Below are 18,949 nucleotides of genomic sequence, written 5' to 3' on the forward strand. Positions count from 1 at the left end.
AGTAAATTTTTGCCAACTTTGTATTCGTAGCAAACACTAATATAATAAAGTTTTGGATACGAAGCACAAATTACAATGTTATATTAATCGTGTTTTAACAATATATATATATATATATATATATATATATATATATATATATATATATATATATAGTACTTTACTACTATATAGAAGAGTCAGTTTATAAGCAAGATCGTCGTCCGTCCTTTGGTCCCACTTATTTATTTAAGGGCAAAAAAAATCCTTTGTGGTCCCACTCACTTTTTTATTTAAGGCCAAAAAATGACATTTTATACTTTATATTTCCAACTCTTTTAAAAAGTAGATAGAAATACTTTATTATATTTCTATTTTTCTACTATATAGAAGCATCGGTTTACCCATGCTTTGTCGTCAGTCACTCTTAAAAAAAAAATCTTCTATAAAAAAAGTGGACCCCATCCTCTCCAAACTCATTAAAAAAAAGATTGATCCCGCCCTCTCAAAACTCATAAAAAAAGTGAATCCCATATTAAAAAAAAAAAAAAACAATGTCAAAACAAAATACGTGCACCCCATATATTAAAAAATTAAACAATATTCATGTAATTCCCATCAAGTCAATAATAGTGGATTCATTGCTACATGCGTATTAACCCATTAGTAGAGCAAATGAAATTATTGCACAGCAAAAAACATAGACCCCATATTATTGTTTTTCTTCAAAAGGTTTAGTAAGCAAATACATACAATTTTCTTTCTTTTCTTATATTAGCCTGAGATCTAATCTACATATATAATTGTTGTATTTTCTAGTCCACCATGTCATTTATTTGTTATGATTACTAAAATAAATATACTTAAAATAAGATAGAATTTAATTACTTTTTCATTTTTATTCTTACTCTAATAAATGTGAAAAGAGATTAATATCAAATGAAGATCAAATAATGAATAAGGTAAATTAGTCAAACTATAATTCTAATTCACTTTTCCTTAAAAAACCATGCAAAAGATAACATGACAAGTAAAATAAACTAAACTGAGAATATTTACCAAAAATTAAAAAATAGCATTTCTTCGTTTAAATAGAAAATCAATTTCTACTTTGTTTCGTTTCAAACATGTAAAATTAATTTAATAATTTGAATTAGAATTATCCAAATCAAAATTTGATAAAAAATAATAAGTATTTTACACCTTTAAATTAATCGAATTAAAATTGAAAGTATCAATTGATGTTTAAATATTGCTATTGTTTTATCTCAAAGAGAGGAAAATAGTTTTCTTTTAAATAAGTCTTCTCTTTTAAAAAGTATTAATAAATTTTCGTAGCAAACACGAATATAATAAACTTTTAGATACGGAGCACAAAACCCATGCTTCGTGTGTGTATATATATATATATATATATATATATATATATATATATATATATTATCACTATACAAATACAATTACATATACATAGATATACTATAATCTAAAGTGTTGGGCCTGTACACAGCACGGGCATAGACCATCTAGTACTATATAGAAACATGAGTTTCTGTACAGTAGTATAGTTTCGTCGTCAGTCCTACCCCTACACAAAAAAAAAAATAAAAAAAAATGGGCCCCAATCTTAAAAATAAAATTAATAGTAGAAAAAATATTTAAAAAAAATAAGGTGGGCCCCGATCTTTTATAATAGTAGAGATTTAAAAATAAAATAAAGTGGGGCCCACTATTCTGTAATAGTAGAGATTAAAAAAATTAAGGTGGGGTTCACGTGGAGAATTATGAGACAATTGCAAAAGGTGGGGTCCACGTGAAAAAGTAGGAGACGGCTGCTAGGAAAAATTTAAGGTGGGGTCCACGTGAAGAAGTTGAAGATAATTGTAACATAACAGAAAAAATAGGATATTTAAATAATGATAATAAGTTCAGAAAATGGTAAAGGTACGCTTAGAGAAAATGTAAAGAAGAGAAGTTCGGGAAAAAAGAAATAACGATTTAAATTGAACACAAAAACTGCTAAAGAAGTCACAAAAGCAAAACATTTAAAACTTATACCTTTGGGTATAAGTTTAGATACATACGTCTCACACCAATAATGAGGAATAATATCAAGAAGACGAAATATAAACGATCTTAAAAATAATTAAGGTGGGGCCCACTCTTCTATAATAGTTAAAAAAATTAAATTGGGGCCTACTTTTCTATAATAGTACAAATAAAAAAATAAATTTAAGGTGGGGTCCACTCTTCCATAATAGTAGAGATAAAAAAAAATTAAGGCGAGATCCACGTGAAGAATTAGGAGATCCACCTCCTACTCATGTAAAAAAGAAAAAATAAGGTGAGAATCCACATGTATGTTGTGGGTCCTACCAAAACTTTCTCCCTATTTTTTAGGCTCATTGTCACTTATGCCCTTATTTTGTTTTGTTGTTTAATTTTTGTCCCTAAAAATAAAAAATAAAAAAAAAAATATTGTGGGGTATAAATTTATATTTCTGCATCATAATATCTCACAAGTTATGTTCCGCACCATTAAAAACTTATGGTCACTACGCATTAAGTTTAGCAAAAATAACAGCCTATGTCTATTTGGGAAAAATATTTACCTGAAATGACTCATATTTTTAATATTACCCAAAATAACCCTTTTATACATTATTATACACTTTTATATAAGATCGACACATTTTGTACAGTAAGTGTATAATGTTGTATATCGTGTGTATAAACACTATTATAAAAGAAGTTGGTTATACAGATGTAAATTAAAAATATAACTACGTGGATATAATATTTTATGCTGGATTATATATTGTTGAAATTATTCCTAAAATTAATTGCTAAAGGAAAAAATTAAATACCAGCCCATTTGAAGGACAATTCGTGCAATTTCTTCCACTTTTTCAGTTTTTAATTTGTAATAGACAAATTCCCTTTTTTAAAACTAAATTATATAAAAGCATGAGTTGAAGAAGTGGATCATCAACCAAGGGCAATTTGGTCAAAGCACTTGCCATTTTCATTAGTTAAAAGTAGAATCCTACTAAAGCTTAGTATTAAATATATTCGTACTTTTTCAATTTTGCCCCTGCTCATAAAAATTGCATCACAACAGATGATGTCATTTCAAGTAGCAGGTATTAATTATGTTTTTGCCAAGTGTCACTTTTACACTCCTTTTACTTTTCACTATTTTATCATGCTCACATAATTCCACTTAATAAACAAATAACATTTGTGTATATGTATTAATGTTCATCTATATATATATGCATCGACAGTGTAAATTTAGTATGTTTATTAGCAATATAAAATATATATGCTATCACTACCCAATATATAAATCTTTACAATTGTACACAACGACATATACATAGATACACTATATAATCCAAAGTGGTTTCGTCTAAAAAAAAAAAAAGTGAACCCCACCACCTCCAAGCTCATGTATAAAAAAAAAACAAGTGGGCCGCATATTAAAAACAATAAAGCAATATAAAAAAAAAAGTCGACCCCATATTAAAAAAACAAGCAATGTCAAAAAAAAAAAAGGGGCACTTCATGTTAAAAAATTAAACAATATTCATGTAATTCCCAAAGTATCCCCATTAAGTCAATAATGATGAATTCATTGTCACATACGTATCAACTCATTAGTGGGAGCAAATGAAATTATTGTACAGCAAAAAACGTAGATCCCATATTATTGCTTTTCTTCAAAAGGTTAAGTAGTCAAACCATACAATTTCCTTTCTTTTCTTATATTAGCCTGGGATCTAATCTAGATATTTAACTGTTGTATTTAATATTCCGCCATGTCATTTATTTGTTATGTTTACAAAAATAAATATACTTAAAATATTTATATTTTAAAATAAGATAGAATTTAATTACTTTTTTATTTTTATTTTTACTCTAATAAATGTAAAAAGAGATTAATGTCGTAAAAGAAAAAATAATATTAAATGGGGATCAACTAATAAATATGGTAAATTAGTCGAATTATAATTATAATTGATGTTTTCTTAAAAAAAAGTGCAAAAGACAACATGACAAGTAAAATAAGTTAAACCAAGAATATTCACCAAAAATTTAAAAAATAGTAGTTCTTTGTTTAAATAGAAAATCAAATTTCTACTTGTTTTGTTTTAAACATGTAAAATTAATTTAATAATTTGAATTAGAATTATCCAAATCAAAGTTTGATAAAAAATAGTAATAAATATTGTTTAGGTCCAATCTACATACACTAATAATAGAATATTTTACACCTTTAAAATAATCGAATTAAAATTCAAAGTATCAACCGATACTTAAATATTGCTATTGTTTTGTCCCAAAGAGAGGGAAATAGTTTCTTTTAAACAAGTCTTCTCTTTTAAAAAGTATTAATAAATTTTTGCAAACTTTGTATTTGTAACAAACACTAATATTATAAAGTTTTGAATACAGAGCACAAATTACAATGTTATATTAATCGTATTTTGAACATAGTATATATATATATATATATATATATATATATATATATATATATATATATATATATATATATATATATATATATATATATATATATATATATATGCATAAAAACATCACAAACTTATGTATGTTTATTAGCAATATAAAATATACATATATTATCACTACCTAAACACAACTACATATACATAGATACACTATAATCTAAAGTGTGCGCACGGGCATACGCCATCTAGTAGAATCTACAAGTGTGAAGTCGTGAAAGTGATTCCAAATCCAAGTGCATTGGCTGCTTTTTTATCTTTTCATTTGGTGTTTGGTCAATGCTTGGGTTCAATTAATTCAATTTGCGTCAAAAGTACAATTTTAAAAAACTTTAATTAAGAATGAATAAGTACTTATTATCTATCGATCTTTAACATTGACGAAGTTAACTCATTTAAATGACTTTCATATATCATTCTACCAATTCGTTATTTTCTTGAAACTTCTCGAATCCACAATTCTTGACAAACTTGAACTGGCTTCTATCTAATTTCCCAAATGATACATGCTTACATCTCTGTCATTAGAGCTAGGCAATATTTAGTCACTTTGTATCTTTTTTCTTCCGAAGAACAATTTGTATAGATAAAAACTTTTTTGAGTAGACATTATAGTGAAATTATAATTACCTAATTTGTATATCCTTTTTATTCGGTTAACTTCCAATATCTCTGACAAGAGTGACAACAATTCAAAAAAAAAAAAAAAACATTTTTAATGCCTCATTGCTCCATACATCCCAATATGGGCCTGGGCTAACAAAGGATACTATGGATCGGCCTATTCTCCTCTCTTCCTGTAAGCACGGATATGGGATTGGGCAATTCGCAGAATTGCCCTTTTTTTGGGTGGTATTTAAATTTTGCCCCTCATATTTGTGGTCTTTAAATTTTTCCCTTCGGCTAAAACCTATAGGTTCCGGGTTCGAACCCTCGCTCAGTCAAAAATTTTAAAAAAAATTACAAAGCAGAGTTTAAATTTCGCTATGCCCCTTCCGACAGATTTTTAGTCATGTTTAACTAAAAGTCTGCCGGAGGGGGCAGACTTTGCCTTGAAGCATATATACGTATTTTTTTTAACTTTTCAAGATAAACTTTTAGTAATGCCTTAACTAAAAGTATGCCCCATAAAACATAACTAAAAGTATGTCCCATAAGGCGTAAGTTTTCCTTAAGGCATAACTAAAAATTTGCCTTATAAGGAAAAGTTTAAATTTTGCTATGCCTCCTCCAGCACACTTTTAGTTGTGTTTAACTAGAAGTCTGCCGGAGGGGGCAGACTTTGCCTTGAAGCATATATATATATATATATATATATTACTTTTCAAGGTAAACTTTTAGTTATGCCTTAACTAAAAAGTGTGCGCCAAAGACATAACTAAAAGTATGCCCATAAGGCGGAACTTTTCCTTAAGGCATAACTTAACTTTGCCTTATAAGGCAAAGTCTACGCCTTAAGAAAAATTCTTGCCTTATGGGGCATAATTTTGTTATGCCTTAACTAAAATTCTGCCCCATAAGACATAACTAAACTATGTCTTAGGAAAAATTCTGCCTTATGGGGCAGACTTTTAGTTATGCCGGATCCGGCAAAACTTTAGCTTTTCCGTAAAGATTGTATGCTAGATCCGGCATACACTCCCCCAGTCCTGCCTTGCGATTTTTTTATTTTATTTTATGTTTGAGCGGGGGTTCGAACCCAAAACTTCATGTATTCGCCCACCTTTCCAAGCAAAGGGCAAAACTTAAAGACCACAAATATGAGGGGAAAAATTTAAAGACCACAAATTTGAAGGGCAAAATTTAAAGACCACCCCAAAAGAAGGGCAATCCGCGCAAAAAAATGTATGGGATTGGGAGCCCAGAAATATTAGGAGGCTCATATAACCTTTTCTAAGATCTTCCTCTTTGCGAAATTTTCATCCCTTGTTTCTTTTTGGATCAATTGTTTAGTAAATGATTCTTTTTAGTTTTTCTTACAACTTAAGAAAATCTTAAACTAGGCTCCAAAAATTCTTTTTGAGCAAACTGAATGAAAAAATATGGAGATCACAGTCTAAAATTTTGTATGTTAATGAAAAACGTTAAGACAACATTATAGTGTTTTGTCTTTAAGGTTGAACAATATATGAGTAAAATATTTGATCCGAGTCTAACATTATCCGTCAGTTATTCTTCTAGGGTTATATTTGTACAACTTTTGAAAATAGAAAAAAAATCTAAATACTGGCCTAAAAAAGGAAAATTTTCATAAATTATCTTTCCTCTTTTCTTTTCTGCTTTGGACTTTAGCATTTATCAGCCAGGTAATTGCACGGTTTGCCTTCAAATGGAGTGGTTAATAATCATTTTTTTTTTTGTGCGGATTGTCCTTCAAAAGCACTGGTCTTTAATTTTTGTCCTTCAAATTGACGGTCTTTATTTTTTGCCCTTCGCCTAATACCTCAAGGTTCTGGGTTCGAATACCAGCTCAATAAAAAATAAAAAAAAGGAATTTCCCAAGACAGAGATTTGGATTCGCAAGGCAATGCAAAACTCTACCTACAGGTAGAGTTTTGCATTCAGGTGTAAGGCAAAACTCTGCCTTAAGGAAGAGTTTTGTCATGCCTAAAGGAAAAACTCTACCTTATGATCAAGCCTTGCGAATCCAAACTTTACCTTGCGATTTTTTTTTGAAATTTTTTGACTGAGCGGGGTTCGAACCCGAAACAAAGGGGTTCTAACGAAAGGCAAAAATTAAAGACCACCAATTTAATGGGAAAAAAATTAAAGATCACCCAAAATAAGAGCATTCCTGCGAATTGCCCGTTAATAATTGGTGTTTTTCAAATGGGTTGGTCTTTAATTTTTGTCCTTCAAAATTAAACTTATGCCTAGTAGGGCATAAGTTCTTTAATGGTGCTGACATTACTTGTGAATATTATAATGCATAACTTATGTCCCTCTAGGCATTAGTTCTATTTTGAAAGGCAAAAATTAAAGACCAGCCCATTTGAAGGACAAAAATAAAAGACCAGCACAAAATAGGGACAAAAAGGTAGATGACCCTTTGCTAGCCCTTATAATTTCATTTTGGGGGCCTATGCTGTCCAGAAAATGAATACGATCCATATTATATAAACAAATACTCTACTAAAATTCAAGTATTTTCTTCTTATAATTCGATAAGAATATTCCCTTTCTTTATTTATTATTTCATTCTTTAATTCTGTCACAAATAATTCGTGACAACCGCACGAATAAGGCTTGAGTTGACCTTGACAGCTTTTTATCTTAGGTGAATTTCTTTTTTGGACTTGATCTCGATCGGGCATAGAGGAATACTTGGGCTACTTTGTTCTTCAGAAATTTCACTAATATTAGTTTCTCGATTCATGAAAGGGGAAAAGAATACTATAAGAACAGTTCAATTAATTTAAAAATATATCCTTCATTTTTCAAAGATTTTAAGGGTAATGATAATGTCTCCCGTGAAGGTTGCAGAGTGGAACGATTTTTCAGCACAATGTGATGTCGGACAATGATCCAATTTTACTAGACTAGGAAAAAGATCAAACCCCTAGAGTCAGATGCGAATCCAGGATTTCAAGAGGATAAATTCACCTTAGTTTTTTTTTTTTTTTTTTTTAAAAAAGACGCAAAAGTGTATTTAATAGGGTTCAATCTCACAATCTTAAGGAACTAAAGGTAGCACTTAGCTAGTGCACCATTTGGTCTAAGTTTGATTATGTGTTTCTTTAGTTAATATTAGATATATTTTACGGATTATATACATAATATACTGAGTTTAGTCGGGTGACCATGTGTTCAAGTGACCCATTTTTTATACCTGGATTCGCCCCTGCCTAGGGTGTGTTTGGTGCCTTTCTTATTTAAAAATAAGTGAGTTTTTTACTTTTTTTAAAAAATTAATATTAAATAAGTAAACAGAAAATATTATCACGAGAATATTTATACATAATTTAGAAAAACACTATAGAGTTGATATTGAAGACCGCAAAGTGATAGGGAGTTGATTCGTGAGCGGTGGGGAGCAGGGGCTGTATAAATTTTTAGATACGCGAACTCATGGTCTTTCCGCAAAACTAGATACATCGAATTTTTTTCAGTAGAATGTCCTTGCTCTTGACACATCGAAATTTTTATTCTTCTTTTATCATCGTAAAAATTTATAGTATTATTAAACCAAAGAACTTTCCAACGTTGTATGACAAATAAATGTGCGGCTGTGCATGAGGGTAGGGGAAATTCTTTCTTTCAGACTATCTTTTAATCTATTTATATAAACATTCTTTTTGAAATTGAGACTAGCTAGATTAGACTAAATTATGTTAGTAGGATAAGTTTTTGTTGAATTAACAAGAAAAAGGTTCAATATAATTTAGAATAAAAAAAGGACAGATTGCAGCTAGATTAGACTATATATAGCTGTGCATAATCCTACCTTACACATGACCATTACCTCTAATTGTTGGGGAATAATTTCACACATCAGACTGTAGACTTTAAAACCCATTTAGTTTCTGGACTTAAGCAAATCAGACAGGAATATGGAAGCCAGCTGCCAGCCTATGACTTTGAAATCAGAAAATTTACAGCTAAAAGTTAATTGGCCTTCTTTGACTTCTTAGTTAAAAGGCTTGTACATTTGAAGTTGCAAGACAATTCAATATGGATGCTATTATAATATTGTTCCGGTGAAAGAACCAGAACTTCGTTTAAGGAGTTCCGGACAAAATGTTAGAATGTTATGCCTAAAATTTGAAAATATATTAGGGAATTCAATAATTTAGTAGTATGATTTTATCCTTTTTGACGCAGTATAATTTTTCAATGAAGGGATTCAATTGAACCGCTTCACTAAAAGTCTACAACCTTAAGTTACACGTCCCATAATATCTTATTTCGAATTTTCTCTGCCATAATGTCTACATCCAATGGATACTAAGAAAATTGAAGCATTGAACTCTCCCTTAAATTTCACTCTTGGATCTATCCATGTCCTAAATTGGAACATCCCATCTCCCCTTTCGCAAGGCGCCATCTTCCCTTTTATAATTCACTGCCCTATTGCCAAGTACAAGTCAAACAATATAATCTCTAGGAGGTGTGTTTTGTTAGAGGGAAAATGACTTCCACAAAAATGTTTTTCCCGGTGAAGTAATTTTCTGGTGTTTGGTTGATAGAAGTCATTTTTCACCAAAAACAATTCCATCAACTTATGTGAGGAAGTCATTTTTCTTACTACTACCTTAACTTTACTTCACCAAACACTTAGACATTATTATTAATCTCTACAACTCAAAAATTTCATCTGAACACTCCAATTTGATGATATTATTTTATTAGTACAACGTTTCACTACTAAAAAATTTCTATTTTCCCCACTGAATTTTCCACCGAAAAATATTCAGTGGCTATTTCCCACTGAATGTAGGTGGGAAAAACCTAAATAGTACTGTTTGCACACGAAAAAATTGTGAAGTCTCTCAACGTTTCAGTGGGAACATGTTTCGTACCATGCGTTTTCCCAGTGAGCTGGTTCGGTGGGAATGTGATGGAAAAATCATATTTCATAGCACAAATTTCCCACCGAATGTCGATGGAAAAAACCTCTATTTCTAATAGTGTTTTGGAAAATATTTTTCACTTATCAACCAAACACAAGAAAACATTCTACATCAAAAATTATTTTGGTCATAACAAGCACACAATTGAAAAATGTCTTAGGCTTGGGATACCAGTTGTCTTTTTATTTGTATAAATTAGAAATAATAAGAAGTGGATAAAGTAAGTGACCCGTCTGTATTACCTGCTATGGTGACTTTGAAGCAAGAAACTAAAGTCTTGAAGTTTGCTAATGCCTCCCAGCTCACACACATATAAATACTCATCATGAGCTGCAAATCATATATATAGCTTTCTCTCTCTTTCTATGGCGCTAATCAAGCTCTAACATGAAACCCCACCTCATATAATACAACCCCCTCCTTCTTGTACTCATCATTACACTTCACTTATGGCTAATTTCAAGAAAGAAAAAAAACCAGTGCATTTCGAATAGATTGAGACTTGTAGCTTGATTCTTTTACTCATTCCAACATTTAGAAGTGTACATTCTGTTAGGATAAAAAATATGATTCCTGCTTGTTTTAGTATTCCTCATTCTGAGGTTTCAAAAACTTCTTCATCTCCTCCTTCACAAGTACCTCAAAATCTTGTTACATGTATTTACCAAGCTCACATTTGTGGCTCACCAGTTTATCTTACACTCACTTGGTCCAGGAACATGTATTCTCATTCTTTGTTAGTTCATGCACCTGATCTTTTCTCCATCACCATTCCCCTCCACCAATCGTCTTTCGCCATATTCAAGGCCCGGCACGGATCCAAATCCATCCACCCGATCCAACATGATCATAAAAAGATGAAGATCCATTGGGACTTCACAGTTGCCAAGTTTAATCAAAACTCAGCAGAGCCTGAGGGGTGTTTTTACATTGCAATTACTTGCAATGCAAGACTGGAGTTCTTTCTTGGTGACATGTTGACAGAGTTGACGGGCCGGGCCAGGCTGGTGTCAGGCTGTTGCTCGGGTGACCTAACTTTGTTGTCACGGCGAGAACATGTGTTTGGACGGAGGAGTTATACTACTCGGGCTCGGATTAGGGGGGTCAAACATGAATTTGTGATAGAATGTGGTGGTGGAGTGCTAAAAGTGAAAGTAGATGGGAAAACAAGTCTTGTAGTGAAAAGACTTGGGTGGAAATTCAGGGGCAACGAAAGAATTTTAGTTGGTCAAGTGGAAGTAACCTTTTTTTGGGATGTCTTCAATTGGGTAAATAAAAAATGTGACAATGATAAATTTAGCCAAGGACATGGTGTTTTTGTGTTCCAAGTAGGCGATGGTGGTGTTTGGCCTGAAATGGGTGGCGCCGAGAAGAAGCTGATGAGGAAAAGTTTGTCGGCGATGGATGGACCAACGTCGGCATCACCATCGGTATCTTTGTTGTCGTCGCCGTCGTGCTCTAGTGTGTTGCAGTGGGCAGAGGAGAGCAGTGAATGTGGGAGGAGTTCATGGTCATCTATGAGATCAAGTGAGATTAGTGAGGGATTTTCTTTGTTATTGTATGCGTGGAGGAAGGATTGAGGTTAATTTGATTTTTTTTTTTCTGTTACTCAGATTATATTGTGAGTATTAAGTTGTAATAACAGAAACCTGTAACTTTGTTAGTCCTGATTATGTGAAATATAACCTAGTAGCCCAGGGAAAAAAGCTTTGATTTTTGCCTGTATATATATTTTTGCTCCTGCAATTGAATTGATTCTTACCAAGTCATTAGGAACAGTTCTCTATTGAACTATCACTAGCAAATTTAAGAACCATGACTATAGAAGAGCAGCCATTGTTGGAGAAGAAACAAGGCGCAAACTAGATCCACAGACAGTGCAAGTGGAATGAGACAGAAGCCAAGTATTTATATGTTCCATATGAAAAACATGGCTGGGATGCGTGGATTTTAGGAGCAATTCTTAGTTTATATTCAGGATCAAATTCACACAGGCAAAGCACAATAGGAAGAGTTTATCATAGCAATAGCAACGATGGCATTGTTACACAAGGAAAGTGTTGATGGAGGGCTGATGAACTCCAGCATCATGTAGGTGGAAAAGCTACTACAATTTCCGTTGGAGGACAGTCACACTCTCCAAGTCATCTAGATCTCTATTTGGAGGCAAGAATGATGTACAAGATAAATTGACGTAATAAATGATACACTGAATGAGTAATTACTATAAATGGATGTTAAGAGAAATCACTTCACCTATTTATTACCTATATACCCGTCTTTCCAACTCAAGCTGTGAGTAAACTTTAGAGGGTGGTTCTGAGATCAGAGTAAGCTCAAATAAAAAATCTAATTCTTTACGAGTCTTTTAGAAATAATATCAGCTCAGGAACTTTCCTCTGTAGAGTTTTCACTCACCGGAGCTCCTCAAACCAGGCATTAATATCTGACCAACGGCTTCAAAAGCAGAAATGTTCCAGCTCTCGACATGCTTAACAATCTGTTTAGAGATAGGAGAAATTAAGATGAGGGAAGAAAGTTTCCCAGTAACAAATTACACCTGATGCTCTAGTTTTTGAATTGTAGAGATCAACTCTTTCCTACTTACTTTGAGTTTTTCATCTAGATCATAGACTGTCTTTCCATCAACAGAGATGAGCGGCCGCCATGGAAGTTTGAGGGATGTTCTGCAAGTCAGATGACAAATCAGCATGCGTACAATCATAAGAATCCTATGACAACTCTGGTATTCTTTTACATCCAGAAATATATCATTTTCTCATTGTAACTTGAAAACTAAGTCGGATGAGTTCTTGGTCACAATGTCAGAAGAGAAAATTTCAGTTTTCCAAATTCGCTGAGGTTCAAGGCAACCGGTGGAACTTCCATCTAGATAAATGGTTATGTACATGGATAAAACGGTTCGTGAATATAACCATAATACAAAAACACTAGATGCTGTTTGTAAGATTACAGAAATGGATGTCTGTAGGCGAGTGAAGATAAAGTGCAGCAACCTTTACGTGATCATTCAATGGGGTTTAGAGGTTATTCCAAAATTCAGTTGAACAATGGCTAACCTTTTCAAAGCAGGTTTAGTTACATAAGCAAACAATCTGATAATAATCACAACTCAAATAGAGAATTTCTTAGCTAAGGATTTTGGATACTCGGTACTCTAAAAAAATTGATCACTTATCAGGATCAAACATGCATAATTGACAGAAGCAAATGTTAAAGCTTTGTGCTGGAGAGCAGTCAAGAACACCGTGTAAACAAATACTCAGCCTTTAAGCTAACAAAATTTGAGAATAAAACCAAGCACCTCAATTTCCAGTATGCCACTATGACCTCCACATTAGAATCATTACCCTGTATATCAGATGGATAAGTATTAAGCAAAATATTCCTGACGGAATAAAAGAAGAAATGAATATTGTAAATGCACTAAAGAAACGACATATCACAGTAAATATAAAAGAATGTATGGACACATTTGAATAACTATGTTACAAGTATATACCGAAAAGTGCTTTCATAATAATTTAAGAACCTACCACAGTTTCTTGCCAGGTCCAAGATCGTAGACCTTGTTAAAAACTAAAATTGAAAGCTCCCATTTCTTATGAAAAATCATAACACTACATCTAAAAATTTAAGCAGATTCTGCTCTGGCAGTTTGGGAAAGACTTGCTAAGAATCTTACTAGTAGATTCAACACTATGGAAGCACAGTACACAAATGTAGATACCACATTGGTGATTGGAAAAATATTAAACTATCAACTTGGGCTTAAAACAATAATTGTTAATGTATCTCCTCCCATTTAGCAGTCAAGTGGGTCAAAGACGCTACACAATCTAGTGAAAGGAGAACCCGAAGTTTACTTCTTCTTTTTTTTTGAAAAAAAAACAACCTTTGAGGTCTCCTTTAGAGGAATTGAAATAGTCACATTGCTCCCATATTCGATCAGTTAAGCATGCAAACTTAATGCAAAATTTCTTCCGAACTCCAACAATATATTCAGAAGAATCACTTTGGTAAGTGAGCCCTTTCATATCTGTACAAATAAAAAGTACGAGCAGTGTAATCCTATAAAATATAAATAACAAAGCACAACCAGTTCTATCAGCAAAGTCTCAAGTTGAAGTAATCTTCTCTGTGAAAGTTTATTTCTGAAGAGGATAGAAACGAAACAGATCAGATTGCTGACGCACTTCATATCCCGAGAAGGGGCAGGAACTAATGAAAAAAAAAAAATGCTTGATAACACTTAAGCATTCAGCAACTTTTTAGATTTGTTCTGTTTCATCCTTTCATTTTTTAATACTATTTTATGAACTGGCAGTACATACCTTCTCAATCTTTTCTAATTCGATTGATGGACTATCAAAAAACGGTACCAGCAACTGCAAGTTGCGGGAATACAAGTCCCTTCCTGGATGACAGAATCATAAGATAAGATGAATTATCTTTTGTTTGCTGTTAAACTCAGTTTACTTCTAGCTTTGAAAGATTGACAATTCCTGTTGTTATTCATCTAATGGAGCATACTACTACTAAGCTAAGTCCAGAAACTGAGATAGATGTTTAGAGTACTGATACCAGCAACAGCTACAGCATAAAAGAGGCAAAAAACAAGGGATATTACAAAACAAAAACATGTCACATACAGAATAAATTCAGTGATAGAAGCTGACAATTAAGATGTTTATGCAAACCAAAAGAAAACGCCAGTACAGCATAAAAGAGGCAAAAAACAAGGGATATTACAAAACAAACATGTCACATACAGAATAATTTCAGTGATAGAAGCTGACAATTAAGATGTTTATGCAAACCAAAAGAAAACGCCAGTATTTAAATGGAATGTGCAAGTACGACACATAAGAGGACAAAATTAGAGGAGGTCATATTAATAGATGGTCTGGTCATGTCTTATGCAATCAAAAAATGCACCGATCTATATGTATAATCTAGTTCTAAGGTTCAAACATGAATTGAAGATCGAACGTACTAGTGAATGGAACGGGTTTATTAAATCTGTGATATTATTTGAATGAATATCAGTATCCAACCCCAAGGTGTAAGGCAATGAATCGAGCAGCCTAATACTTCTATAAAATTCTTCAAAACCGAGTGAAGGGATATATTTTTCTTACTAAACTAAATGTGGACTTCTTTTACTAATAAGCAAGTAAATTTCTATGCAAATATCAAATAGTGTGCCATCAGATATAGAAATTAATTCTTCTTACCACGGAATTTTATAGTTGGATCTTCAAAGGTGCAGTCTTCTGCATAAATTCTACTAGTGAAGAGTCCTAAATGAATAAAAGCTCAAAATCAGCCAAAAACCAGTTAATCTTTAACCACATGAATAAGCTTAATCTCTAATGGAATACGTTATTCACAATCAGAAAAAAGAAAATTTTGTTTATGGACCCACATCCAGGTAATGAAAGATTTCACATTGTAAAGAATTGGTGGATCACCATCCCATACTGTGAAGCGTGGAGTACTAGATAATGAAATTATTATCAGTTTGACTAATCAAGAGAAAAAAAAAATCTTTACTACAGACATTTTATCTCAAGACTTTAACCAAACAGCGTCACTTTGTAAGCTTTTTTCCATGTATTATGTATTCACTTCATGTTAGCTTCAGAACTGCAGCTATTTAGGAAGTACAGTATATACTAAGAGACAAACAAAGGTACCTGTAACAAAATAAGATTTCTCATAATCTGACTTGATAATCTTTAGGACATCATCTACATTAGAGACCAAAGGTTCTTCAGCCCCTTCATCATCAGATATCTCCACTCTGGCAAAACATTATGATTAATAAAGTAAAGCATATCAAATCTTGAAAATAGCAATCCACCCAATTTGAGAAAATGCATACAATGAAACTTAATTATTTTGTAGAATCTGAAATTAAGGAAGCAAGAAGAGAAATAAGTCAGTAACCTCATGTTTGTTCTTGGTGAGGAGAAGCTGAAGAGCCTGAGTAGTTCAGTGACACCAGTAACAGCAATTTTCAAGAACTTGGGAGTTTGGGTTTTCACCTTCTGGTTATTATTGGGTGCAGGGGAGCAGCAGTAGATACCTTCCACTTTCTGATGGAAAAAACAAAACAAAACAAAACAAGAATTGAAAAAGATGAACTGGGGAAGGCAGATATTTTTTCAAGAAAATGGTAATTTTACAATTTTCATAAACCAAACCTTGTTGACGAGGGTCTGTGAAAGCATACCATAGCAAGAAATACCCGCCATTTTCATTACCTGTCAGTTTGTTCTTAATTCCAGACCCCCTTGACTTCTCCCAAAGCAAAATAAAATATGTTACTTTTTTTTTGTCTGTCCAACCAGAGCTTCTTTTTCTTGTAACCGCAAGATTTTAGTACGTTATAAATATTTTTAATTTAAAATTATTAAATAAAAAAATTACTTTTTATTTTTTAAATTGCGTATCTCGTCAAATTAAGATACTTTAATTGGGGCGGAGGGTGTATTGTACTAAATACATAGACAAATATTGATTTTTCATCTAAACACTTATACTAGGTGTGGTCGGACTTATTAACCACTAGGGGTGTCAATGGGACGGTTCGGCCAGTTATTTTAAAAAAATTATATCATCCCAATTTTTCGGTTATTTTATTTTGTATAACCAAAATTAGACTTTTCAAAACCGTCCCATTATTTAGGTTTTTCTTTGATATCGGTACGGTTCGGTTAATTTTCGGTTATTTTAATTTTAAAGTGTCACCTACGAATACACCATTATTAAAACGTAACGACGCAGACCTTCACAAACCTATTTGTAGCACACCATCAAATAAAACTTCTATTTATTTCTTCTGAAATATTTAATGTAAAAGTTATTAAAAAACTACGCAAAGTAATTAAACTGAAATGTGTTATGTCAAGTAGCAAGACAACAATGATAACATCATCACAATGTGAATCCCTCACTGATTGACCAGGGAGAAGAGTAACTTGCCAAAGACAACAATGTTGATCAATTGAGCCAAAAACAAACATCAGCTTGTAGGCCACAGAAACCACAAGTTGAATTTGATACGTATAGGTCCAGTGGCCAAAATTCTTTTTTATATTTGAAACATAACTTATAAAATATATTTTATATATTCAATTTAACATATTTGTAATATATAAAATATATTTCATACATGTAAAGCTATTCGGTTCGGTTCGGGATTTTTTCGGTTTTTTTAATAAATTAAAAAGACTACCCTAATTGTTCGGGACGGTTTTAAGCTTAAATAAAAAACCACAGTTTTATTGAATAAACACTATAAATCGGTTTGGTCGGTTCAGTCGGTTTTTCATATTTTTTTGACACCCCTATTAACCACCTTATCTATATTATTTTAAAAGCATGAATATAAATGTTGGTAGACCGAAATATCCTTCAAATATTGAACGACTTTTATACCCTTTAAAGATAAATTGAGTCTTAATAAAATAATTCTATAATGGATAAAATTGTAAATTTAATAACCACTCCTAATATGAATTCGCATAAACTTCTAATCTTAACCAAATACCGCCTATAGGATCCTTCAAATTTTACTTCCAACGTGCATGATATAGGATATAATCCTATTTGTTTATGGACATCAAAGACGATAGTAGACTGAAAAATTGATTTCCCATCCTTTTTCAATTTGAACCGTACATTTTAATTTGATATGAGCCTATTGTATGAACTGATTTAGAAAACGAAGGAGCCAAACAATTTTATTATTTTCTACAAATTTTCAAAGCTGAAAATTTAAGGACTAATTACATTATTAAACACCAATGTAACACGACTCAGTTCCGTATCCCCTGTATTTTAAAATTAAACACTTACACCTTCTATATTATGGAATTGCTATTACACCCCTATGATGTATATATTCAAAACTGGGTACTACTACTACTACTTTGATTGAGTAAAACGAATAATAATGTTGGTGATCTTTATACTCTTTATTAATTAAATTATCTCTATAACGTTAATGAATAAAAAAGTAAAAATATTTCATTTATAGAGCCCAAGTTAAAATATAGAGATAGGGTCCAAGACTAAAATGTTGAGAATGATTAGCAAATAAATATGCTAGAACGTAACAGGTAGGATAGTAATCCTATACTCATGTGACTTCTATTAAAGACAACATAGTGTATTAAATAAGTCAATGAAGAATCGGCGTTAGGAGTCTTTTCTTTCCTTTTTTTTTTGGTCATAATTAAGAACTTTGATATATCTCATGTCCTTGATATTCACCAGGTTAAAAGATAATGTAAGATTAGTAATATTTGTATTTAGTTTTTTATGGCAAATATTACCGGAATATTTAACCTAAAATCTAGATTAAAGGTTAACAATTGAATTTATAAAATAAGATCACAGACAAGTGAATTATCTAATTTTAATTAATCTCTAGACAGTAGTTGCCACGTGTCGGCTTTATGGTTACTTAATCTTTAATATTGAATTATTTTAGTTGTAACATGTTTTCTATACGAGTAAAAGGAAGAAAAAGGTAAATACCGGCAACATCAATTTCAAAGAAGTATTAAGTAGATACAATCCTATACTATAGTAATATTTTTGTAACTCATTAAATAAATATATATAATTACAAATAATATTATCTAATATCTTTTAATATGGTTGAGATTGACTTGAAATAACGTGCAACTGCACGTTCATAATTATTTTAAAAGCATGAATATAAATGTTGGTAGACCAAAATAGCCTTTAAATATTAAACGACTTTTATACCCTTTTAGTCTAATTCTACTATATTTCTATTGACTATTTTGGTAAATATAAAAAGTGTCA

General features: G+C 31.8%; 2 protein-coding genes across 4 annotated transcripts; one reads left to right on the top strand and one right to left on the bottom strand.

Annotated features, from left to right (window-relative positions):
- Nucleotides 1-10,352: 10,352 nt before the first annotated feature.
- Nucleotides 10,353-11,849, top strand: LOC132645251 (uncharacterized). The gene has a single exon (XM_060362133.1). The coding sequence runs from the start codon at nt 10,651-10,653 to the stop codon at nt 11,662-11,664; it is 1,014 nt and encodes a 337-aa protein (XP_060218116.1). The 5' UTR covers nt 10,353-10,650; the 3' UTR covers nt 11,665-11,849.
- Nucleotides 11,850-12,076: 227 nt separating this feature from the next.
- LOC132645252 (uncharacterized) lies at nt 12,077-16,475 on the bottom strand. 3 transcript variants are annotated; one of them, XM_060362136.1, is made up of 8 exons: nt 16,375-16,475; nt 16,058-16,206; nt 15,805-15,911; nt 15,343-15,408; nt 14,440-14,522; nt 13,410-13,456; nt 12,693-12,771; nt 12,077-12,584 (listed from the first exon to the last, which is right to left on the bottom strand). In XM_060362136.1, the coding sequence occupies exons 2-8, from the start codon at nt 16,060-16,062 to the stop codon at nt 12,495-12,497; spliced, it is 477 nt and encodes a 158-aa protein (XP_060218119.1). In that variant the 5' UTR covers nt 16,063-16,206; nt 16,375-16,475; the 3' UTR covers nt 12,077-12,494. The 3 variants fall into 3 exon arrangements, with proteins under 3 accessions (XP_060218119.1, XP_060218117.1, XP_060218118.1); XM_060362134.1 differs by having other exon boundaries at nt 16,315-16,468; XM_060362135.1 differs by lacking the exon at nt 15,343-15,408 and having other exon boundaries at nt 16,315-16,468.
- Between the last annotated feature and the right edge of the window lie 2,474 nt (nt 16,476-18,949).

Source organism: Lycium barbarum, chromosome 6 (assembly GCF_019175385.1).
Source record: "Lycium barbarum isolate Lr01 chromosome 6, ASM1917538v2, whole genome shotgun sequence".
Lineage (NCBI taxonomy): Eukaryota > Viridiplantae > Streptophyta > Magnoliopsida > Solanales > Solanaceae > Lycium > Lycium barbarum.

Coding starts and splice junctions, on each gene's coding strand:
- LOC132645251 (XM_060362133.1), top strand. CDS start 10,651: ATGATTCCTGCTTGTTTTAGTATTCCTCATTCTGAGGTTTCAAAAACT.
- LOC132645252 (XM_060362134.1), bottom strand. CDS start 16,371: ATGAAAATGGCGGGTATTTCTTGCTATGGTATGCTTTCACAGACCCTC. Junction 13,457..14,439: donor AATTAGAAAAGATTGAGAAG/GTATGTACTGCC, acceptor TCTGATATACAG/GGTAATGATTCTAATGTGGA. Junction 12,585..12,692: donor ATCTAGATGAAAAACTCAAA/GTAAGTAGGAAA, acceptor ATCTCTAAACAG/ATTGTTAAGCATGTCGAGAG.